At 37.0% G+C, this 24587-nt stretch overlaps 1 protein-coding gene across 1 annotated transcript in view; it reads left to right on the top strand.

Moving 5' to 3' along the window:
- LOC124530963 (dynein axonemal heavy chain 7) overlaps nt 1–24587 on the top strand; it is a 38067-nt gene that overhangs the window by 4098 nt on the left and 9382 nt on the right. The window contains exons 11-68 of the mRNA XM_047105337.1: nt 178–259; nt 331–455; nt 537–714; nt 1070–1191; nt 1260–1544; nt 1628–1750; nt 1858–2011; nt 2126–2352; nt 2541–2685; nt 2807–2935; nt 3014–3176; nt 3443–3562; nt 3672–3824; nt 3920–4056; nt 4184–4414; nt 4655–4820; nt 4907–5052; nt 5235–5360; nt 5428–5550; nt 5634–5794; nt 5905–6076; nt 6555–6737; nt 7106–7237; nt 7320–7433; nt 7512–7619; nt 7708–7905; nt 7975–8098; nt 8246–8421; nt 9034–9185; nt 9262–9409; nt 9518–9730; nt 10019–10191; nt 10678–10819; nt 11103–11216; nt 11296–11406; nt 11707–11895; nt 12260–12489; nt 12598–12823; nt 13922–14104; nt 14416–14641; nt 15194–15339; nt 16212–16407; nt 17389–17459; nt 17942–18099; nt 18634–18787; nt 19223–19356; nt 19438–19711; nt 19999–20140; nt 20214–20392; nt 20626–20789; nt 21534–21675; nt 21894–21960; nt 22041–22186; nt 22255–22407; nt 22495–22624; nt 22732–22973; nt 23298–23454; nt 24327–24493. Of these exons, the coding sequence (XP_046961293.1) occupies nt 178–259; nt 331–455; nt 537–714; nt 1070–1191; nt 1260–1544; nt 1628–1750; nt 1858–2011; nt 2126–2352; nt 2541–2685; nt 2807–2935; nt 3014–3176; nt 3443–3562; nt 3672–3824; nt 3920–4056; nt 4184–4414; nt 4655–4820; nt 4907–5052; nt 5235–5360; nt 5428–5550; nt 5634–5794; nt 5905–6076; nt 6555–6737; nt 7106–7237; nt 7320–7433; nt 7512–7619; nt 7708–7905; nt 7975–8098; nt 8246–8421; nt 9034–9185; nt 9262–9409; nt 9518–9730; nt 10019–10191; nt 10678–10819; nt 11103–11216; nt 11296–11406; nt 11707–11895; nt 12260–12489; nt 12598–12823; nt 13922–14104; nt 14416–14641; nt 15194–15339; nt 16212–16407; nt 17389–17459; nt 17942–18099; nt 18634–18787; nt 19223–19356; nt 19438–19711; nt 19999–20140; nt 20214–20392; nt 20626–20789; nt 21534–21675; nt 21894–21960; nt 22041–22186; nt 22255–22407; nt 22495–22624; nt 22732–22973; nt 23298–23454; nt 24327–24493 (9232 nt within the window). The remainder of the gene's footprint in view (nt 1–177; nt 260–330; nt 456–536; nt 715–1069; nt 1192–1259; nt 1545–1627; nt 1751–1857; nt 2012–2125; nt 2353–2540; nt 2686–2806; nt 2936–3013; nt 3177–3442; nt 3563–3671; nt 3825–3919; nt 4057–4183; nt 4415–4654; nt 4821–4906; nt 5053–5234; nt 5361–5427; nt 5551–5633; nt 5795–5904; nt 6077–6554; nt 6738–7105; nt 7238–7319; nt 7434–7511; nt 7620–7707; nt 7906–7974; nt 8099–8245; nt 8422–9033; nt 9186–9261; nt 9410–9517; nt 9731–10018; nt 10192–10677; nt 10820–11102; nt 11217–11295; nt 11407–11706; nt 11896–12259; nt 12490–12597; nt 12824–13921; nt 14105–14415; nt 14642–15193; nt 15340–16211; nt 16408–17388; nt 17460–17941; nt 18100–18633; nt 18788–19222; nt 19357–19437; nt 19712–19998; nt 20141–20213; nt 20393–20625; nt 20790–21533; nt 21676–21893; nt 21961–22040; nt 22187–22254; nt 22408–22494; nt 22625–22731; nt 22974–23297; nt 23455–24326; nt 24494–24587) is intronic.

Below are 24587 nucleotides of genomic sequence, written 5' to 3'. Positions count from 1 at the left end.
TTAATGTGATTACGGCTAGCTATTAAAAGCACAACTGAGACACATCTCTCACATTCATGGTGTGGAGGGACGATTCCGTCTTTCCGAATATCGTGATTATAAAATGTCAACTTAATTCGGTCCTAGTAATTTTGAAGACTGTTTCTTTTACTTAACATTTTGTTTTGATTTATACAGGTACGCTCGTATGCCTGGAATTATCGAAGAGTGTAAAGTTATTTGTGACCAGAAGAAAATCGAGTATCAAGATTTATTACAGGTATATAAAATACTTTGGTAAAATTAACTCATGTATTTTTTGAAGACGTGACAGGATTTGACATTTTTTAGGTGCGAATTGCTAAATTTATCGAAGATCTCGATACTTACGAAATTCAATGCGATGAACTGCAATACTGGGGTGATATCAATGAGTTATCCAAATACGTCACGCGTGCACGGCGTTTAGATGAAAAGTTAGTAATATATTGATAGAACGTAATAGTTAATAGGCATTGTTCGATTATGGCAATAAATAATTTTCAATGTCTTATTAGGCTTGCCAATGCGTTAGTCAAAATTGATCAATTTAATGAAGAAGAGACTGCTTTCGGGTGGGAATTATCACAGTATCCGAAAAGAAAAACTGTTTATGATAAACTCGTGCCCTTTAAAAAATTATATGATGCAGGATATGACTTTTTGGAGAAACATCACACCTGGATGACGTCAAAGGTAATATTTATTTTTCATCTAGTAGTAGTAGCCTAGTTTAAATACTTCGTTGGTGTAGTGGCTAGATATAACGCTGCAGATCCCGAGGCCATTCAAATGGTTATGGCCATGTTAGAACCGATAAAAAGTTATTGAGTTTTGATTTGTTTGTTCTGCGCCTAAACTCTTTCGGGTCGCATTTGCTGTCCTGTCGGATTATGAGAACAGGGCAATAGATAGTGCCCTTCTGTTTGTGCAGTATGACCTGCGCAGAGGCTGGTAACATTGGCTTAATCGACCAGGATATCATCACCATCAGTAGTAGTTAGCAGAAGCGTACCAAACCAATATGTCAATTTCAATTTTAACTTGAAAGGTTGGAAGCTTTGATCCGGAAGATATAGAAGGCGATGTGAGTTATTTTTACAAGATTGTATACAAGTTGGAGAAATCGTTCCAAGATGTTCCTGAAACATTCCAACTTGCTCAATCAGTGCGGTATGTAATAAATATCCAATATAAATTGAAAGTATTTTGTAGATTTTACTAATTTTAATAAATTTTAGGGAAAAGATGGAAGAATTTAAAACACACTTGCCAATCATCCAGACTCTAGGCAATCCTGGTATGAAAGCAAGACATTGGGAGAAAATATCAGAAATCGTCGGCTTTCCTATCATCGTGGATGACGAACTGTCACTAGAAAAAGTTATTGACTTCAATTTGGTCGATTATATAGATAAGTTCGAGAACATATCAGAAGCGGCTACGAAGGAAAATAACCTTGAAAAGGCTCTCGATAAGATGATAAAAGAATGGGCTGAATTGAGATTCGATATTTTGCCTTATAAGTTCGTAATTAAATTTGTTATTTTTTGTGATTAGAGTAAACATGCACATATCTTTATTAAAACTTATCGGTACATATTTATAGGGACACTGGAACTTACATTTTATCAAGTGTTGATGAAATCCAATTATTGCTTGACGATCACATTGTTAAGACGCAGACGATGAAAAATTCACCATATATTAAACCTTTTGAGGAAATAATTATGTAAGTAATAAATAGTACACGTAGAAGTTATATTACTTTGAGTTATTTATATTTTGAAGTCATTTTTTAATCCGTCAAGTGCTTACTAAGATATCGTTTAATTACAGCGATTGGGAAAGTAAGCTAATATTGCTTCAAGAAATTCTAGATGAATGGCTTAAAGTTCAAGCGACTTGGATGTATCTAGAGCCAATATTTTCATCTCCTGATATTCAGCAACAAATTCCAGAGGAAGGTCGAAGATTTAGTGCTGTTGACAAGGCACGTATAATTAAGTATTTTATAAATATTTTTAAAATGATCAATGATACCTTAGTCATTATATAATGTAATATTTTCTTAATAAACTTAGTTTTATTAAAATTTTAATAATAGATGTGGCGTGAAATAATGAAAGCAGCTTACACTGAGCCAAAGGTGTTAGACGTTATTACTATTGAGAAAATGTTGGATCGACTACGGAAATCTAATAATCTATTAGAAATGGTCCAGCGAGGATTGAACGCGTATCTCGAAAAGAAGCGTCTGTATTTCCCGCGCTTCTTCTTCTTGTCCAATGATGAGCTGCTCGAAATATTATCTGAAACTAAAGATCCTATGCGGTAAGTTTTAAAAGTAATTCATATGAATAATTACTAAGAAAATGTGTGATAAATATTACGATTTTTTGATAATTTATAAATGTGGATGGTATTTGGAACATTGAAAAGTCTAGTCGTGGAAAGCGTAAGAACTGTTCTTCTTAGGTGTTTTATGTACTTTTTTTTAAATGAATAAATTATCTTTTTAGTGTGCAACCTCATCTGAAGAAATGTTTCGAAGGAATTGCAAAGCTTAACTTTACAGAAGAGTTAGTAGTGACGCACATGAAGTCATCAGAAGGTGAAGTTGTGGAGCTCACGATCACAATAAACACTGCGGCTGCCAGAGGACAAGTAATCTAAGATTATTTAGTACTTAATATCTTTTTTAACTTCGAAAAACACAGTTGTCTGTAAACTATATCTATTAACACAACATAGATATCCCATAAATTTTATACATGATATGTTATAGGTGGAGAAATGGTTATTGGAACTCGAGGTAGCTATGAAAGCTTCAGTACACCACGTGGTCGCGCTCTCCTATGATGATTACTTACAACGACCTCGTGAGCAATGGGTGCTCATCTGGCCGGGGCAAGCTGTAAGAAATTATATAATAATTATATTGTAATAGACTATAGTTTTATTAGCACCTTTTTCATATGATAAATATTCTCAGGTGCAATGCATAGCGATGACATTTTGGACATCCGAGGTAACTGAAGCTATTCATATCAGTATCCCCGCTATGAGAGCGTACTGGGATAAGTGCAACTACCAGATATCGAAAATAGTTGACTTAGTGCGAGGCGAACTTAGTTTGCAAAATCGAATAACGCTTGGTATGCCATTTTTATTTATATTGTTATTATTAAATTGAAAATTGTGATTTCCTGATAAGATGGCCCACTAGATACGTAGAAGATAGAATTAAATCCGGATTAATAAGGCAATTTATCGTTTTTCTTGTCCTTTTTATATGTCTGTTATGATGAGTATTATAAGCACTTAGAAGAAAACTTCGAACCTTCTGAAAAAGAGACGAACCTTTGGCTTCTGTGGGACTGGGCTGTAGCTATTACCTTAAATGACCGTTATAATTTCATAGGCGCATTGGTTGTATTGGATGTGCACGCTAGAGATGTCCTCATGGAGCTTATCGACTTCAACGTACAACTCGATAACGACTTTAACTGGCTTTCGCAAATTAGATATTACTGGGAAGTAAGTAACTTTCTATGGTAATTTACATTTACGGTAAAGTTACTTATTGTTTCATTTTTTTGCTTATTTATGTGTATAAATGTTTTTAAATTGTTCCCCCTATCAGTTGCAAGAAGAAGACAACACTATGCAGATCGCTACTCGGATGATTAATTCTCAACTGATGTACGGCTACGAGTACCTCGGCAATACTGGTAGACTTGTCGTGACCCCTCTTACCGATAGATGCTTCAGAACACTATTTGGAGCGTTGCATCTGAATCTGGGTACGTACAATTTTTCTTAGCCGAAAATCTTCTAAGAACAGAATTGTTATTGTCATAAAATTATTAAATATTAAATTATTCGTTTTGTTAATCAGGTGGTGCTCCAGAAGGTCCAGCTGGTACTGGGAAAACAGAAACTACTAAAGATCTAGCCAAGGCTGTCGCAAAGCAGTGCGTTGTGTTCAACTGTTCAGATGGACTGGATTATCTTGCATTAGGAAAGTTCTTTAAGGTAACTCTTTTTACTATCGCTGTGTGCAATGCAATCGATATTATTATCGATAGTCAAGCTGGCGGTAAAATAATACCAGAAAAGTAGTACATATATGGGATACTACTTCTGTAATATCGTTCCACAGGGTCTGGCATCATGCGGTGCATGGTCGTGTTTCGACGAGTTCAATCGTATTGATCTCGAAGTGCTGTCGGTAGTTGCTCAGCAAATATTATCCATACAAAGGGGTATTAACTCTGGAGCCACCGAGCTACTATTCGAGGGAACCTTGCTGCATTTGGATAAGTCTTGCGCTGTCTTCATTACTATGAATCCGGGTTACGCTGGCAGATCGGAATTACCTGATAATTTGAAGGTAAAATTTATTTTCTTTTTGCGGCTAAGTCTCTTATGTTAAAATCAACCGCAGAACTCTTTAACATACATATGTAGAAAGGTTAAGACTGTTTCAGTATGGTTAAAATAGTTCCTTTTCGAAAATAATTCGTAGTCAGACTTTGTAACGCAATAAGCATAAACTAGCTAAACTCACACAAAAATATTGGGGCAATATGTAACGAAAAACCTTACTTTCTTCGTTTTCTTTCTTTACTAGGCGCTTTTCCGGTCGGTAGCTATGATGGTACCAGATTACGTGCTGATATCAGAGATCGAGTTGTACGCGTTTGGTTATCTTAATGCAAAACCACTCGCCGTCAAGATCGTGGCCACTTATAAGCTTTGCTCAGAACAGCTGTCATCTCAAAGTCACTATGATTATGGTTTATAAATTTTCTTTTAATATACTAATATAGTTATAAAATTAAAAGTAGCTTAATATTTTTAATATCTTAATTATGTAATACAGGTATGCGCGCTGTAAAGTCAGTGTTGAGAGCGGCTGGAGCGTTAAAATTGCGCTACCCGGATGAAGTGGAGGATGTTATTTTATTGCGTTCCATAAAGGACGTAAATTTGCCCAAGTTTCTTGAACACGATGTTCCACTCTTCATGGTAAGATGAAAAGTGCTTTTAAAAAAAATTAAGTTACCATGAATTCGCATAAATTTTGGTAATGGTATTTCGATAATTTTTATCTACGACTAATTTGTTATACGTAATGACGTGTAAAAATGGGGGAAATGCATACATTACCTTTATGCTTAACAATTAATGACTATTGTAAAATTCAACAGGGTATTATTGGAGACTTATTCCCCGGACTACCTTTGCCACAACCGGGTCTTCCGCATTTGGTTTCCTGTCTGAAAGAAGTTTGCGTACCACTTAATCTTCAAGCCAACGACTTCTTTATTGAAAAGGTAACAAAATAAGCTGATTAACATGTGATCCGACATTTCAGTTTTACTTATTGGGCTTCATTTACAGGTTCTTCAATTATACGAGATGATTTTAGTAAGGCACGGCTTAATGTTAGTCGGGTTTCCATTTTCCGGTAAGACAAAATGTTATCACGCTCTTGGACATGCTTTGGGATTAGTATCGGAAAAGGTCTGTTAAAAATATTTATTTTCATCATATCAAATTGTACTACATAGATATACAGTAGTATTATTTACTTTAAATAAAAATAGGGCCTAATGGAAGAGAACGCCGTTGAGTGGACCGTGATAAATCCCAAGTCCATTACGATGGGCCAACTCTATGGGCAATTCGATCCAGTCTCTCATGAATGGTCGGACGGAATTCTTGCAGTCAGTTACAGAGCTTTTGCAGTATCACCCAACGATAACAGGTAATGTAAATTTGTAGATTGTAACATATAATAATAGTACTTTTTAACTCCAACTTATCGAGTTTACATTAATATGTAAATGTGTTAATTTGGTCTTTCATCATTTGCAGGAAATGGCTTGTATTTGATGGGCCTGTAGATGCAATTTGGATAGAGAACCTCAACACAGTATTGGATGATAACAAGAAGTTGTGCTTGATGAGTGGAGAGATCATCCAGCTGGCGCCGACTACTAATCTCATCTTCGAACCCATGGACCTTGAAGCTGCTTCGCCGGCTACGGTATTTATTAAAATGAAAAAATATGTCTTAAGCTGTTTTGGTACAAGCAATAAATCTTTTCATTACTTTAAAATTAATTTACCCACATATTTATAATAAGTATATTTTATTATTCGTAGTACAAATCTTCTTTGTGCAAAAAATTATAACAGCTGCATTGTGCGTGTTTTGTCTTTTGTAAAATTTTATTATTATTATTACTAACTACTGTTTAAGAATCGTCAGAGCACAGTAAAACCGACTGTGGTTTATGCTGCACTGATTATATGAAATATTTGTTATTTTTTTCTTAGTAAATAAATAAATAAAAAAAATATCATTAAATCAAAATGAACAATTGTAAATAACAAATAATAATACTGCAAAGCAGCAATATTGAGTATTGTTTTATTTGGTTTAAAGGGATAGGCGTAAATAGTATAAAATAAGTTATCAAGGTTTGTGATATATCATATTCAAAAATTATTTAAAAACGTAGGTGTCTCGCTGTGGTATGATCTACATGGAGCCGAAGGGTCTTGGCTGGAAATGTTTGTTAGAGTCTTGGCTGAATACTCTGCCGTCCACGCTGCATGGCTTTAACCGTAATTACATCCGAACTTTGTTCAATCGATTCATGTCGCCACTGCTGTGGCTCGTTGAGCTCTCCGGAAAAGTTAGGGTAAGGTGATACTCACATTGTGTAATATAAAATATTGACCTATATTTTTATTGAATTGCTATATTTATTTCCAATTTGTTTATTAATAGTTGACGACCTCCGTGGTCGAGTAGTGTGTACTCCACTCCGAGGTCGCGGGTCCAATTCCCGGCCGAATCGATAGAAAAAGTTTATTAGTTTTCTATGTTGTCTTGGGTCTAGGTATTTGTGGTACCGTCGTTACTTCTGATTTTCCATAACATAAGTACTTTTGCTACTTACATTGGGATCAGAGTAATGTATGTGATGTTGTTTAATATTTATTTATTATTTTTATTATAAAGTGATTGAAAATAGACATTAAAATAGTTCCTCCTTATATGTTTCAGCAAATGTACATAACATCACGCTCGAACTTGGTGAAGGCATGTATGAACCTTTTTGACTCATTTATGGATGACTTTTACGATGAGAAATATGTTGAGCAATTATCAGATCTTGATATAAGAGCTCAACTTGAGGTATAATAATAATATGCTTAACATTTCTTTCTTCTCTTTGACATGGTCAAAGTCAAAGTTCATAAAACGTTTTATATTACAGGGGGTATTTTTCTTTTCGTGTATTTGGTCCATCGGAGCAACGTTAGAGAGTGATGGCCGAGCAAAGTTTGATATGCTATTTCGTGGTCTACTTGAAAAAGATTTCCCTGAAAAGGTATATAATTGTATTTATAGTAAAGTTACTAATTCGATGTTGGCGAATTTAAATCAATATGTTTAAAAAATGTTACAGGTCATAGAAGTTTTAGGGTATCCGAAAGAGATAACAAAACCAGATAAACAATACATATTTACAATTCCAAAAGATGGATTAGTCTATGATTATCGTTTTATAAAAGAAGTAAGGCTTTGTTTACACTGTCACAATATTTATTTTAATAACTTTTGCAATATGTATCATGGTAATGAAAGTTTTCTTTAAACATTAGGGCAAAGGAAAGTGGAAACCATGGCAGGATGACGTGGTGGCAGCTCCACCCATCAGTCGCGACACTCCCCCGAATCAAATATTGGTCACAACCTTGGACAGTGTGAGGTACTTGGCATTGTTCAAGTTGCTGGTGACACATCAGAAGGCAGTGATGATGATCGGACCCACTGGCACTGGGAAGTCTTCATATATCATTGTACGTTTGCAATCTAGTCCAAATACATTGAGTTTTGGTATAAATGTTAATATTATTTATGTTTTGTAGGATTTCTTAGTTAAAAGAGTGGATACTAAGATATATAAAGCACTAATAATGGCATTCTCAGCACAAACAAACTGCAATCAAACGCAGGATATTATTATGGGTAAACTGGATAAAAGAAGAAAAGGTACAGGCAATTTAATTTATGCACTTTATTTGTTAATCTACACTACTAATATTTTTTGGCTTATTAATTAGAACACTTCCGGGTTAAAAATATTAGACGCAGATTTAAATGTCTCCCTTCTCGTATATCGAATATTTTTGTTTTGAGGTGTATTTGGCCCACCGATTGGCTGCTACTGCGTGGTCTTCGTCGACGACGTCAGCATGCCCCAAGCGGAGACGTACGGCGCTCAGCCTCCGATAGAGGTGTTGAGACAGGGCATCGATCTCGGGCTCTGGTACGATCGCAAGACTAATGTCGCGATGCACCTTATTGATGTGCAAGTTCGTATACAACTTTTCATTTATTTTTTTAATTCGTATATTGCCAATATCCAATCACCACTCGAAAAAAGTAATGGGATATATATTTTTTTAGTAGTTGTGATATACTAGTCAATGTTTAACAACTTGTACTAGTGTAGGACCATATTTTGTCTATTTTTCAGCGTTTTTGTTTGAAGTGTCAGTGTTGTAGATAAATATACGATAGGCAAACTGACCATCATAAGACTGATTATTGATATTGCAGTATTATTGTATTTAAATGAAGATGATAAACCTCACGTAATCATTCGTTTATTTCTTGTGTCTACCTAGAATAAACATAAATTGTATAGTACTACCTGTCCGTACCAACTTCATTCGGGTGAAAACACATAAAAATTGCATCGAAATCGGTGCGACTGCTTAGGAAGTGTACGGTTACATACACGCGTACAGAAGATTTAAATATATGTATAAAGATTTATTGGTTATTTGGCGAGTAATATTCTAATTTAATGGTTGTAATTTGTTTTTAAAGAACCAAAAGGTCAAGTTATATAATAGTAATTTAATTATAATTTTGATAATTAAATTACCATTAAATACATAATTGAATTATACGTCTTACAGTTCATGTGTGCGATGGGCAAGCCCACGCCTGGTGCTAAGTTGGTAACGCCAAGATTCTCGAGACATTTCTCATTCTTTTGCATCGACGAGTTTGATGACGAGACTCTTCAAGTTATTTTCGGCAGAATTATGCTGTGGCATTTAGATACAAGGTTCGCTACATACATCTTTTGCAAATATACTTTATATCAAAGATTAGTTTTATTTTAAGAATTACTATTATTGCAGAGGTTTTTCAAAAGATTTTGATCCGTGCATTGAAGAAATAGTATCGGCGACATTGGAAGTATACAAGCAATGTCGATTAAACTTATTGCCAACGCCATCCAAATCGCATTATACCTTTAACTTACGAGATTTTTCTAAAGTTATATTGGTATGTATCTAAAAATTGTCAATTATAAACTATTTTTTTAAATAGCACTCTTTTCATACTTGAATGAAAATAGTTGATATATATTTTTAACCACTCGTATTTCTCCAGGGTGTACTATTATCAGTACCAGAAGTGACACCTGATCTTCAATCTATCAAGAGGTTATGGATTCACGAATGTCTGCGAGTGTTTTCAGATCGTTTGACAGAGGATGCTGATCGCCACTGGCTCGTGAAGTGTTTGCGGGAAGCCACTCATCTTCATTTAAACGACGAGCTCGATAAATTACTCGCGAGATTGCTCAATGGACCAAAAGACACCGTAACGTTATTTATAAGATTCAGAATATATTTTTATTGAAATATTTAATTAAAAAAAATATTTCGAAAACTGGTAATCACGTTACAAAAAATTCTCATCCTGTTAGGGATAGAAAGACATGTTCTGTGAATTTTGATTTTGGCGAGGATCTTTTTCATTAATTCAGGCATTTAAACTTGCACAATTGCATTTGACACCATTCATCTGTTTTTCTACTATTATCAGATGTCTATTTTTAATTCATATATTGTATTTTTACTAAGTACTACTAACATTTGTTATTTTTAGATAACGGATTTACATTTACGGAATTTAATATATTGCGACTTTGCCAATCCCAAAGTGGATACGCGGTTTTACATGGAAACCACTAACATGGAGCATTTAAATTCGACTGTGGACGCTTACCTCGTGGAGTTTAACAACATGTCTAAAAAACCTATGAATCTAGTGCTCTTTAGGTATATTTCGCCATTACATGCTATCTAGTGCCATATCAAAAAAACGCTTTTTTAATTATTACACTTGATGTAGAATTTACTTTGTCTCCCTTTGAGGAGAAGGTTTGGAACATACTCTACCACGCTGTTCCAATGAAGTTTGGTAGAATACTTATGTGGCAGAATTTCTATGAAATTTAACACATGCAGGTTACCTTACGATGTTTTCCTTCACCGTCGAGAACGAGATGAATTATAACACACAAATTAAGTACATGAATAATCAGTGGCGCTTGCCTAGGTTTGAACCCACAATCATCAGTTATAATGCACGCGTTCTTACCACTGGGCCATCTCGCCTTTTAGAATGGAATTGAACCTTCTTCTCAAAGCTCTCCCTTTGAGGCCTTAGCCCAGCAGTGGGAAATTGACAGGATGCTGTTATTTGTTGCTGTTTGTAGAATTGTCACCAGAATATTGGTATTAGTGGTAAACTTGGTTGTGAAGGTTCGCGATCGAGCACGTGTCGCGCGTGTGTCGCGTGCTCACGCAGCCGCGCTCGCACGCGCTGCTGGTGGGTCTCGGCGGGTCTGGCCGGCAGTCGCTGACTCGCCTCGCTGCGCACATCAACGAGTACGACCTCTTCCAGGTCAAACATTGATAACTAATATTGAAACCACAGGATAATTATTTACATAGAATTAATTAATAGATAACAGCTTCGTTGATCTTGAAGCGGCCCCCTTCACGTCACCCCCAGGATAAAAAGTTATTAGCAGGAGAATTTCAGTGATTTTCTTTTGCCCATAATATTTTTGGAAAACGACAAATATTTTCAAAATGTGCGAAAGACAACATTGTTTGTAAGATGTATTAATTATATTACAATCATAAATCGATTGGCTTTGTATTTAAAGTACTTGTTATTATAGGTAGAAATGAGTCGAACATATGGTAAAAACGAATGGCGTGAAGATTTAAAGACTTTGTTACGAAAATCAAGCACTCCTGACCTACACATGGTGTTTTTGTTTATCGAGTCACAAGTGAGTATATTAGATTAAATATGGAATGAAAATATTATTTAATAATTGATCCACATTATGATATTTTTTTTTAAATCAGATCAAAGAGGAAGGCTTTTTAGAAGATGTTAATAACATGTTAAATTCTGGAGAAGTACCAAATATTTTCGTCGCAGATGAAAAGGCGGAACTATGTGAGAAGATGCGAGTAGTGAGTTTCTATACTTTATATTATGATTTAAATAAGCAAATGCTTAAAAATGTTTTAAAATAAAATATTTTTTTCCCTTGGTAAACCCTGAGAGATAATTATTATGTAATTATGTAAAATGACGTTAAATAATTTAAAAAATATTTGAAATTAGTAATGACTAAATCATGCTAATCAGCTATAGGGTCTTACAAATCTATTCGAACACTCTTATGGTTACATAAATTTGCCTTAAATGATTCTTAAATTTAATTTTATCGTACAAAGGTAAGTCAAGTAGCATACTTCTAAAATTATCAGATAGATCGTCAACGTGACAAATCGCTCCAAACGGACGGCAGTCCAACTGCTCTGTACGCGTACTTCGTGTCGATCGTGCGCGACCAGCTCCACATCGTGCTGGCCATGTCGCCGGCCGGCACGTCGCTACGCACGCGCATACGGAAATTCCCATCGCTTGTCAACTGCTGTACCATTGACTGGTTCCAGGTATAAGACAACTATCACAGATCAAACCTAATATATTCTATCATCATCATCAGCACCCCATGTTTATCTACCGTTGGACATAGGCCTCTCGAAATGCACGACACTGTGGTCTTTCTTTGGCTATTTGCTTCTGCCAGCCATCTTGCTTAAATCGTCACTCCATCGTGTCCGAGGACGTCCTACACTACGTTTGACGAGACGCGGTCTCCACTCTGGAAAACGTTTTCCAAAACGGTTATCGGTTCGATGACAAATTTGGCCAGTCCACTGCCACTTCAGCTTACTAATCCGGTGGGCTATGTCGATGACCTTGTTTCTTTGACGGATTGCAGTTACAAGAAAACATTAATGCATTATTTTACAGGAATGGCCTCCAGATGCGTTGCTCGCAGTGGCTACTCGCTTCTTAAAAGATGTCGAGCTAACAGATCTTGAACGAGACACAGCCATTAAGCTCTGTCAATTGTTCCATACGGACACTCAAGAACTAACCAAACAGTTCCTGTTGCGTTTGAAGCGATACAATTACGTCACGCCGACTGCTTATCTGGAACTAATCAATATGTTCAAAGCATTGTTGGGAAAGAAACGAACGTATGTTCCTTGAGACTTTTATATTATTACCTTGAATTGCAAAAACTTATTCAGGCTATTTAATTATATGCTTTCCAATTTTGATAAATAGTTTATTAAATTTTACAGAGAGTTGTTAACAAGTGAAAAAAGATACATAACTGGGCTCGATCAGCTCGCTATAGCTGCTAAATCAGTAGCAGCACTGCAAGAAGCTCTAGAAGTCTTACAGCCAAAACTGGCTGCTGGCGCTGCTGCCGTGGCGGAGACCACAGCTAAAGTGGAGAAGGAAAAGGAAGGAGTTGCGTTGGTAGAAGCTGAAGTGTTGGCCGATCAAGCGGCGGCTGAAGAGCAGGTACAAAGCTTTAAATAATAGGCCAATCAAATGGTTTTCCTCTCAAATGCTACGTATAGTATAGTATTACGATTTTAACACTTACAACAACAACAAGCCTGTAAATTCCCACTGCTGGGCTAAAGGCCTCCTCTCCCTTTGAGGAGACGGTTTGGAACATATTCCACCACGCTGTTCCAATGCGGGTTGGTGGAATACACATGTGGCAGAATTTCTATGAAATTTGTCACATGCAGGTTTCCTCACGATGTTTTCCTTCACCGCTGAGCACGAGATGAATTATAAAGACAAATTAAGCACATGAATCAGCGGTGCTTGCCTGGGTTTGAACCCGTAATCATCGGTTAAGATGCACGCGTTCTAACCACTGGGCCATCTCGACTCTTCAAACATAAACACTTAAAAATCACAATTAATTTAGTAATATAAAAATTATAATCTTTCATATCCTACGCGGTGTAGTTAAAGGTAAATTTAAAATTATTCCATAGACAAAAATAGTTTACCTGAAATATCTACTGTAATATATCTATGTACTACAACAAGTTAGTTAATAAAGTAATGAAACTCTCCTGTTGTCTGATGTCAGGAATGTCTCCTCAAATTAAGGTTTTGTAATCGTTCAGCTTTAAAAACCGTACTAGTAACCGTGAATACATAGAATAAAATAAGTAACGCGTATTGTTTTTAAATAATATACTTATCGGCGGCAGCGATGACTGAGCGGTAGAATGGTCCTTTTCGGTGTTCGTTGGTACGGGGTCCATCACGATGAATTGATATAACACGTGGTATAGCGATAGAAGTTTTATTACGGATTTACAACTTGGTTCTTAAGTAGGTAAACCGACAGTTTCGCCTTGGAGGTGTGGCCTGATCAGTTACTCAAACGCAAGTGTTGTTATCCAGTCCCCATACTCTCCAACACGACTCTGTCCACGTGACTTTAACATTCCATGACGTCACCGCGTTTACCCACTACTATAATAATCAAATAAGCTTCTTTTAATCAAAATGATTGGCTTTCCACGACATACTTATAACATACAATTAGCTTTATTAATGTACCTTTTATATAAGATTTTGATTAAATTTTAGGCAAAAGAAGCTCAAGGGATCAAAGACGAGTGCGACGCTGATCTCGCCGAGGCGATGCCCATCCTCAACGCCGCCCTCGCAGCGCTCGACACTCTAACCCCGCAAGACATCACCTTCATCAAGACCATGAAGAGTCCACCGCGAGGCATTAAGCTGGTCATGGAAGCCATTTGCATTTTAAAGGTATGTCTTAATATTTAAATTACCATGAACACTTTTTATCCATTGAGTAAATCTTTAGTTATATTTAATACTTACTTTTGTAAACTTGCTATTATATTTTTACTATTTTCAATGCATTCAAAGGATGATCCGGTGAGTAGTTTTTCATTATTATTATTAAATACGTTTCAGATTTAAATTTTAAGTAGTCAAAATGTGCAGAAGTAAAATGTATTTTTGAAATATCGATGTTATTGACACTCTCTGAATTATATTATATATATATTAAATTTATTTTATGTAGTATATACTACTTTGTGTTTAATATTTAGGAAGTAAAAGCAGACAAAGTTCCAAATCCATCTGGAGTCGGTACAATAGAGGATTACTGGGGTCCGTCGAAGAAGTTACTGAACGATATAAAGTTCCTGGAATCGCTGCAGAACTACGACAAGGACAACATTCCTCCACCCGTCATGAAGAAACTCATGACCACTGTCATGCAAGACGACGGCTTCGTGCCGGAGAAGATTAGAGCCGTGTCCGTCGCAGCTGAAGGTAAAGCACCTGATTATTATCTTAATAAAGTGTCAATAGCAATGAGTCGACATATATAGGATATATACTACAACGCGTGCATCTTGACCGATAATTGCGGGTTCAAACCCAGGCAAGCACCACTGAATATTCATAGGATAAACTGATTTATCTATATATTCAATTTTATGTTTTTACTGATTATACCTTGCTCTATTAGTGTGGAATAGCACAGATTTACTTGGTGGTAGGGCTTTGTGCAAGCCCGCCTGGGTAGGTACCACCCACTCATCAGATATGCTACCGCCAAATAACAGTAAGCAGTATTGTTGTGTTTCGGTCCGAAGGGTGAGTGAGCCAGTGTAACTACAGGCACAAGGGACATATCAACTTAGTTCCAATGGTTGGTGGCACATTGACGATGGAGGGAATAGTTAATATGTCTTACAGCGTCATTGTCTATGGGTGATGGTGTTCACTTTCCATCAGGTGGCCTATATGCTCGTCCGCCAACCTATACCATAAAAAAGATAGGTTTTAACTAGTACATACAGTGTGGTGTATTGGCTGCAGGTATGTGTAAGTGGGTGATAGCGATGACGAAGTACGACAAGGTGGCGAAGGTGGTGGCGCCCAAGAAGCAGCGCCTCGCCGCCGCGCAGGCCGTGTACGACAAGGCCATGGCCGCGCTCGCCGTCAAGCAGGCGCAGCTCAAGGAAGTAAGTCGCACTTTCTTGGTGGTAGGGCTCTGTGCAAGCCCGTCTGGGTAGGTACCACCCACTCACCAGTTATTCTACCGCCAAATAACAGTACTCAGTATTGTAGTCTTCCGGTTTGAAGGATGAGTGAGCCAGTGTAACTACAGGCACAAGGGACATAACATCTTAGTTCCCAAGGTTGGTGGCACATTGACGATGAAAGGAATAGTTAATATTTTTTACAGCGTCATTGTCTATGGGTGATGGTGACCACTTACCACAAAAACTTGTCTGACTTACACACGCTATGAAAATACTATTGACAGTTGAAAAATAATTTTGCACATCTATGCATATTATAATAAAATTGGAGTGTCTGTTCGTAATGTTAAAATAACTGCTTTCTACTAAATGCATATGTTTGTATAGTTGTATACACGGTGCACATACCAAAATAACATTTTTTTTACAATTTTTGCCTATTTGTTCCGGCTAATTTCAGGAATCGCTGGACCGATTTTGACGGAATTTTTACTGACAGATAGCTAAGTATCTTGGCTATTTTAGAATTTTTTACAAAATAGTAATCAAGTCACGCTACATTTTCTAATTACTGTCCGTACCGCGCGCAGCCCTCACGCAAGCAACCTTCATCGCCTTCATATCGGGTGCCTCCCACCAACGGCGTAATATAAATAAAATTACCTAATATCGATATCATATAATTATCAATTTCATATGTTTATTATATAGCACAATAACGAAATAAAAAAATTATATACCTACAATTTATAAAATAATGAAATATTTATGGTAGAAAATCGAAATAGGTGATGTGATCTAAATGTAAAAAATATTACACAACAAAAATATATTGTAACATTTCATCAAAGGTGCAAGACAAGCTCGCCAAGCTGGAGGAAGCATTGTCTGAACAGAATCGCCAACAGAGACTTCTCGACAACGAAGTGATGGACTGCAGCAACAAGCTGAAGAGAGCCGAGATGCTCATATCTGGGCTGGGAGGAGAAAAGACGCGATGGACGATCATCGCTAAGACTCTCCGAGAAACATACAACTCGCTCACCGGTCATTACATGCCTATGTCCTATTCTGTTCTATCCTAAATATATAATATAGTACGACACAAATTAGATGTAGCGTCGGTAAAGTTCGTAAAACCGATTCCTGGCGATTTACACAACCAAAAGAAATAGCTCCATTCGATGCTATTCGTCGCTATAGATTCTTGCGTCAATTCAACCCGAGAAAGTAAAACGACGTTTAAAATTGACGAATATATTTTGTCATATGATATTACACGTTACTTTTGTGTAAAGATCATATTCATATAAGAAATAAATATTGATAATTTGGGATGGCGTTCTTAATTCGTATGTGACCGGTTTTACAAATTTTGCCGATGCTACATCTAAGTTGTGTCGTACTATATTTTATTATGAGACTAGGAGACACCCGCGGCTTCGCTCGTTTTAGGGTGTTGATCATCGTGTGTTAGGCAAAAAAGTAGCCTGTGACCTTTCTCGGAGTTCATGTTTCATACCTAATTTCATCAAATTCAGTTCAGCGGTTTGGTCGTGAAAAAGCGACAGACAGAGTTACTAGAGCTACTAGAGCCGAGATGGCCCAGTGGTAAGAACTCGTGCATCTTAACCGATGACTTCGAGTTCAAACCCAGGCAAGCACCATTATATATATGTGCTTAATTGTGTTTATAATTCATCTCGTGTTCGGCGGTGAAGGAAAACATCGTGAGGAAACCTGCATGTATCTAATTTCATCGAAATTATACCACATGTGCATTCCACCAACCCGCATTGGAACAGCGTGATGGAATATGTTCCAAACCCTCTCCTTAATGGGAGAGGAGGCCTTAGCCCAGCAGTGGGAAATTTACGGGCTGGTACTTTACTTTACTTTAGAGTTACTTTCACATTCAAAATATTAATATAGCTTAAAGTAAAATATACATACGTTACATTATTTACAAAATCGCAATACGAAATGATCGATGAGTCAATGTTTTATGACAAGTTTTTTTATTCCCAGGTGATATATTAATTGCTGCTGGAATCATAGCGTATCTAGGACCATTCACAGCTGCCTTTAGAAATGAACAGGTGAGCTGGAATGCCTTTAAATGTTCACAATCTCGGGTTAAGGATACGTAGCTACCACAATCAGAGCGATCTACTAGTAATAGTGCTCAGAGCTCGAGACTCCCTCTGGGATGTTTTTAGCAAAATTGGCTTACCTTCTGTTGTGTCACAATATTTATGAGTACATATTATGAGTACATATATCATAATTCATAGATTATTAAAATAAGAAATAATTCTTATATAACATTGAATTCTCCTCCTCTCCTCCGCGGTCTAGTAGTGTGTACACCGGTTTTAATAGGTACGCCACTCTGAGGTCCCGGGTTCAATTCCCGGACGAGTCGATATAGAAACAGTTCATTAGCTGTCTATGTTGTCTTGGGTCTAAAGTTTCTAGTACGTCTGATTTTCCATAACGTAAGTGCTTTAGCTACTTACATTGGGATCAGAGTAATGTATGTGATGTTGTCCAATATTTTTAAGTACAAATGTTCAAAAAGGTGAAGAAGTGGGCACACGAGTGTCACGAGTGCGGCATCGTGTGCACTCTGAACTACAGCCTCATCAAGTCGCTGGGCGAGCCCGTCACCATCCAGCAGTGGAACATCGACGGGCTCCCCGCGGACGACTTCAGCATTGAAAGCGCGATTATCATCATGTGTGTATTTTGATCCTCCATTACTTCAAATATTATGCCATTCTTATTTTACGAGCTTTTTATGTTATTGAACGCAAAATAAAAAGGTACTGGATGAAATTTTGAAACTAACAAACTGAAATCAAAATATTAGAATTTTCACAAGTGACTTGTTAAAATAACTAAACCCGAGAGACATAATATTTGCGGTTCAGCCGGTCTGGGTACCAAAAGGTGGTTGTATTCTGGTTTTAAGGGGGAGTGGGCCATTGAAACATAACAAGTATTAAGGAGGATCTAGATCTTGGCACCCAAGGTTGATGGCGCATTGGTGGGTGGTCTTTTTGGCTCTTCGAGGCTCTCTTTGGTCGATGGTGACCACTTACCATCACAAAGTGCCCGTCCTTTACCCATTTACATGAAAAAAAATTTTACCTATAATTATAATTATATATAGCATAATATTTTTTTTTTCTAAACGACTTTGCATTTTAGACGACTGCTTGTGTTTAGCAGTGACTTTCTACAAGATAATATTGCTTTTTTTCTATTAAGGACCGCACGTCGTTGGCCTCTTATGATAGATCCACAGGGACAAGCCAATCGCTGGATCAAAAACATGGAGAAACCTAACAACCTGAGCGTGGTGCGCATGACCCAGGCCGATCTCAGTCGCATTTTGGAAAACGCAGTGCAATTTGGACAACCGGTAATAATAATGACCTACCTTTCCATTTCACACCATTTAGCTGATAATTTACAAAAATATAAATAGTATAGCACACTTTTATGAAATAGGCTTACTATTCATTATTTTTCAATATAATGGATTTGCCTTACCAATTAAATTTAGAAATTACTTTTGTCTTCTTTATAATTTAACATTATATATATGAGAATTGAAATTATTTTTAAAGGTTTGTTTGTGTACAATATAATATTATTTTTATTTATTATGTATTGCTATTATTTTGTCAATAGCATCGGGTACTAATTTAGCTTCAGCTGAACGAAATTTTGTTTAATACTTTGTATAATCTATTACTATTTATCTACACTATCCATCAGGTGAGATGGAAAAAAAACGCCTATTCCATTAAGATATAAAACAGATACACTAAGTTTTTGTTCGTTATATTCTTAGGTTTTGCTGGAAAACGTTCTAGAAGAATTAGATCCTATGTTGGAACCACTGCTGCAGCAACAGACGTTCAGACAAGGCGGGGCGTTATGTATCAAAATTGGAGATACGATTGTTGAATATAGCAAAGATTTTAAGTACGTTAAACTATCACATAAATATTAAAACATCTATGTATATGTATTGCATTTCTTCTAATTATATTTTTAAATGCACAGACTGTACATAAGTACAAAACTGGCCAACCCACACTACTTGCCGGAAGTTGGCGTTCGTGTCACGTTGGTCAATTTTATGTTGGCGAAGGATGGTTTGGAAGCGCAGCTGCTGGCGAGAGTCGTGGCCCGAGAACGGCCCGACCTACAGCAAGCTAAGGCGGACCTCACGACACAAGGCGCCGAGCATCGCCGCTTGCTTCAAGATATAGAGAAGAAAATTCTTAACGTGCTCTCTACTTCAGAACACTTGTTAGAAGATGAAGAAGCAGTTCAGGTAACGTACAAATCAATCGCTTAATTTCTGAATTTTAAAATATATACAATGATAAATACAGTATGCCTAGTATGCTTTCATGATGTTAGTATAGAGATTGACTTGACAGTAAAACTTTTAAAAATGTTAAAAATGACATGAATTATTTATTACATTCATTTCCTATTACAGATTATGGCCTTTTTTGTGACCGATGTGAAAGTTGACAAAATTAAAGTTTTTTCAACTTCCACTTAAGTATTAAGTTTACTACGCATAATTAATTTAATTCAATGATGATATTTCAGATTTTAAACTCAGCCAAAGATATGGCGAATGAGATTAAAGAGAAACAAGAGGTAGCGATGGTTACCGAGAAGGCAATCGACGAGGCCAGAAACGACTACATTCCGATTGCAGTTCATTCGACAAACTTATTTTTCCTAATCGGTATTGCCTACACATTTATTTATTCTTATGTTAAGTTAAAAGACATACTAATATGTATTTTCTGTTCCTAAAGCTTCGCTTGCGAATATTGATCCCATGTACCAGTATTCTTTGGGATGGTTCGAGGGACTGTTCACGGCGTCTATCGACAACACCGAGAAAGTGGAAGAGATTCCGGAAAGACTTGCAATCCTCCGCGCACACTTCACCTACTCGCTGTACGCGAATATCTGCAGGAGTCTCTTTGAAAAAGTACATATGTTGTTAACTTAATTTGATTTGATATTGTTTTTCAATGCAATAATAAATAAAGAGGTTTTAATCTCATAGCAATATTTAAGTTTATTTAAGTTTATCTCTTTTAGAGATAAGTCCACCTTTGCCTGTACATATATTACTGTACCATCAATGTAACATATTTAGTGCAATAAAGAATATATATAATATATATAAGTGAAGTAAATATATGTTTTATTAAAATTCAGGATAAGCTGGTGTTTTCGCTACTCCTCACTGTGACGATTATGGTGGCAGAGGAAAGGCTCCTTCAGTCAAACGTAATGTTCTTGCTGGCAGGAGCCCAGCCGCGCCACGTACCACCCAATCCAGTATCGTTCCTCAGCCCACAGGCCTGGGCAGAGTTTAATGGGTTCGAAATATTTTTTTGGTGATGTAGCTCATGCAGTTATGCATAAATCGTTCATTTATTGCTTTACTACATCATTTAAATAGAAATCCCATAATATCTTAATCGAATTAAAACATTGTTTAAGACAGAATAAGTAGTTTAGGTATCACTTATGAATTAAATAGTGTTAGTATTGAGTAATAGAAAGTTACTTGAGGGCTTGCAGAAAGCACCCGAACATCATACATTCTACCTCTAAATAGTAACACTTACCATCGCCAACTTTCGGTTTAGAGTATGAGTGAGCCAGTGCCTACTATACTATAGCCACAAGGAACATAATACCGTAGTTACCAAATCTGCAAGATTTTTGTTTATTACAGTTAAAATTTTGTAGTAGCAGCTTTGAGCAAAAAATTTTTTTGATATAGAATTGAAATTGAATAATTTTGAAACAGTAAAAGAAAGCCATATTGAATTTGTTTTTTTTTTTTTAATATACTTACATTTTTACTAGTCGCTATTAGTTTTGTATGTAGATAATAAAAATTGACTCGATAGAATAGAAAAAAGTGCCAAAATGTTGTTTTTATCGATATTACACTGTAATTAGATGAATTTGAGTTGCAACATGTTTTGCGCGGAAATAGGCGCGAACTATGCGCTACGCACTTCGAACTCTATCGTTTACTTTAGTTTCGAAAATATTTCAAACCTCTGATGCTAGATTCGATTAGCATTATATAATTTGAGTCTAATTTCCAGGCTCAACGAAATCGACACATTCCACGGTATAGTGGACCATTTCACTGAGCACCTGAACCAATGGGAAGCATATTGTGACACAGCCGATCCTCAAAACCAACCCTTGCCGGCGCCCTGGAACAAGAAACTTGACATGTTTGAGGTGACTTGATAATGATGACATTTAAAAGAAATTACAATTGTATATTAAACAAACACTTCAATTCACTTAATCACGCCCCACTAATTTTGATATTTCTGAATAAAGTGAGCGTCATTTATGTATATATTAAATATACTGCTACATATTTTAGAAGTTATTTGAACTAACTGCATTTATTTTGATCAATTTGGTCAATGATTTTTTAATTTTGATTTTAGAAAATGATGGTGCTGCGTTGTATGCGTTTGGATATGATGGTACCCGCTGTGCAAAACTTTGTAGAAGGTTAGTTTTTATTTAACGTACATCGCTATTGTTTAATCATATATTAACATGTACTTATAACAATATAATTATAATTTCAGCGCAAATGGGTCGTCAGTTTGTGGAGCCACCTTTGTTTGATTTGGCTTCATCTTACGCGGATTCTCATTGCTGTATTCCTCTATTGTTTGTTCTTACGCCCGGGTCGGACCCCATGGGCACGTTACTCAAGTTTGCTGACGATCAGGTGAGTAATCTGTCTTTATTGTGTGTTACTGTGTGGGTTCACGTAGTCAAGATCTTTATGAATTATAGGGCTTTGGATCTTCTCGTTTATTCTCACTGTCACTTGGGCAAGGCCAAGGACCAATAGCAGTGAAACTGATCGAAGAGGGAGTCCGTAGTGGCACTTGGGTTGTGTTGCAAAACTGTCACTTAGCTAAGAGCTGGATGCCAATGTTGGAAAAGGTATGGTACCTTTTCATACTTCACTTTGTATAGTATCAAATTATCTTTGTATAGTATCTATCGAAAATCTGTATTTTCTGGATTCAGATTTGTGAAAGTCTGACGCCTGATTCAACTCACCCGGACTTCAGGCTGTGGTTAACATCGTACCCAGCGGATCATTTCCCTGTTTATGTTCTTCAAAATGGCGTTAAGATGACTAATGAACCACCTCAAGGTAAACTGACTAAAATAAATGATATTTTATACAAAAAAATATTCTATCATAGGTGAAATTAGTTCTATTAATATTTTGTAACAGTACAGCAATTACTTGTTGAATAGGTTTGCGAGCCAATATTGCGCGTTCCTATCAAAGTGACCCCATCAACGATCAAGAGTGGTTCGAGGGTAACAAGCAATCGGAGATATTCAAGAAACTTCTATTCGCGCTGTGCTTCTTCCACGCTGTGGTTCAGGAACGTCGGCAGTTTGGTCCACTCGGCTGGAACATCAGATACGAGTTCAATGAAACCGACCTCCGGATCAGTGTGACACAGCTCTATATGTTCCTCAACGAGTATGAAGTAAGTATTGTTGGCGTTGGAAACTCATTGGAAAGTCGAGCAACAGTCGCAACTAAAGCTTAACGATCGAAGGGACGCGTACGGATATGATATGGGTGGTTCAATTCTGATCCTTTGGACAATTGTGAAACGCACTTTTGAAACAATATACGCTTAACTGAAGAGCAATAATATTTCTACTATTCCTATGTATAGGCAGTAATTTTCTAAAAATAGACCCTTCTGATTATTAAAAATTAGATACTTTCTAAGTGAGTAGTTTTAAACACAAAGGAACTGTTAATGAGTTTCAGTACAGTGAGCGCATGTGTCGATGTGTCGTAGGACGTGCAGTTCGTGGCGCTGCGCTACCTGACGGGCGAGTGCAACTACGGCGGCCGCGTGACGGACGACTGGGACCGGCGCTGCCTCAACACCATCCTCTACAAGTTCTACAACCCGCGCGCCATCGACGAGGACAAGTACCCGCTCGAGTCCACAGGTAACGCCAAACGACACGTACGCAAGTAATGTATGAGAACTTATGGAACAAAACCCATCTGTCAGGGCGGTAAAGATTTCGGTAAAAATAAACACATCGCAGCGTACAACAACAACAGCCTATAAATTCCCACTGCTGGGCTAAAGGCCTCCTCTCCCTTAGAGGAGAAGGTTTGGAACATATTCCACCACGCTGTTCCAATGCGGGTTGGTGGAATACACATGTGGCAGAATTTCTCTGAAATTTGTCACATGCAGGTTTCTTCACGATGTTTTCCTTCACCGCCGAGTACGAGATGAATTATAAAGACAAATTAAGCACATGAATCAGCGGTGCTTGCCTGGGTTTGAACCCGCAATCATCGGTTAAGATGCACGCGTCCTAACCACTGGGCCATCTCGACTCTTACTTTCGACTTTTTACTCTTCGCGGCGTACAAATCTTCCTTATTTTAATAATGATTTCTTATTTACATTATTTTTCTATTAGAATGGTCCTGCTTTTAAATATATATACAACGAGGAGTCAGGCATCAGCTCGTTATCAGATATGATGATATTCAAAATATAAGTCTAATCGTTCACGTTCGTAACATATTTCCTTTCGATATCTTTTTTGAAAATCCCTTCTTTCGCTGTCATGTGTTCTACGTCATACTAACGTTGCCAGTACGTGCGATAAAAAATAAATCCTAATTAAACTTTTTAACGCTTCGACACTGTATATGTATACACACATATGTATAAACACACACCGATTTCGTTTGCTTTGAAATGGGGCCGCTGGGATGCGCTAGTTTCTTAAGTAACGTGGATGCAAACTGAGATATTATTCATACCATCAAGCAATTAGCTGTTTGCTCGTAACCTTAGGCACATACTACATCCCGTCACTCCGCGAACACTCCGACTTCATTTCGTTCGCCCGCTCCCTCCCCGTGGCGACGCCGCCCAGCGTCTTCGGCTTCCACTCCAACGCGGACATCACGAAGCACTTCCGAGAGGCCGAGGACCTGCTGACCACAGCGTTGCTCACACAGGTAATAAACACACTTGACATGTATTCATTAGTACTCATAGTATAATGAAATAGTAGTAAAGTAAAGTAAAAGTAAAGTAACAGCCTGTAAATTT

This window comes from Vanessa cardui, chromosome 7 (genome assembly GCF_905220365.1).
Source record: "Vanessa cardui chromosome 7, ilVanCard2.1, whole genome shotgun sequence".
Lineage (NCBI taxonomy): Eukaryota > Metazoa > Arthropoda > Insecta > Lepidoptera > Nymphalidae > Vanessa > Vanessa cardui.
This window is presented reverse-complemented; position numbering and strand designations above follow the sequence as displayed.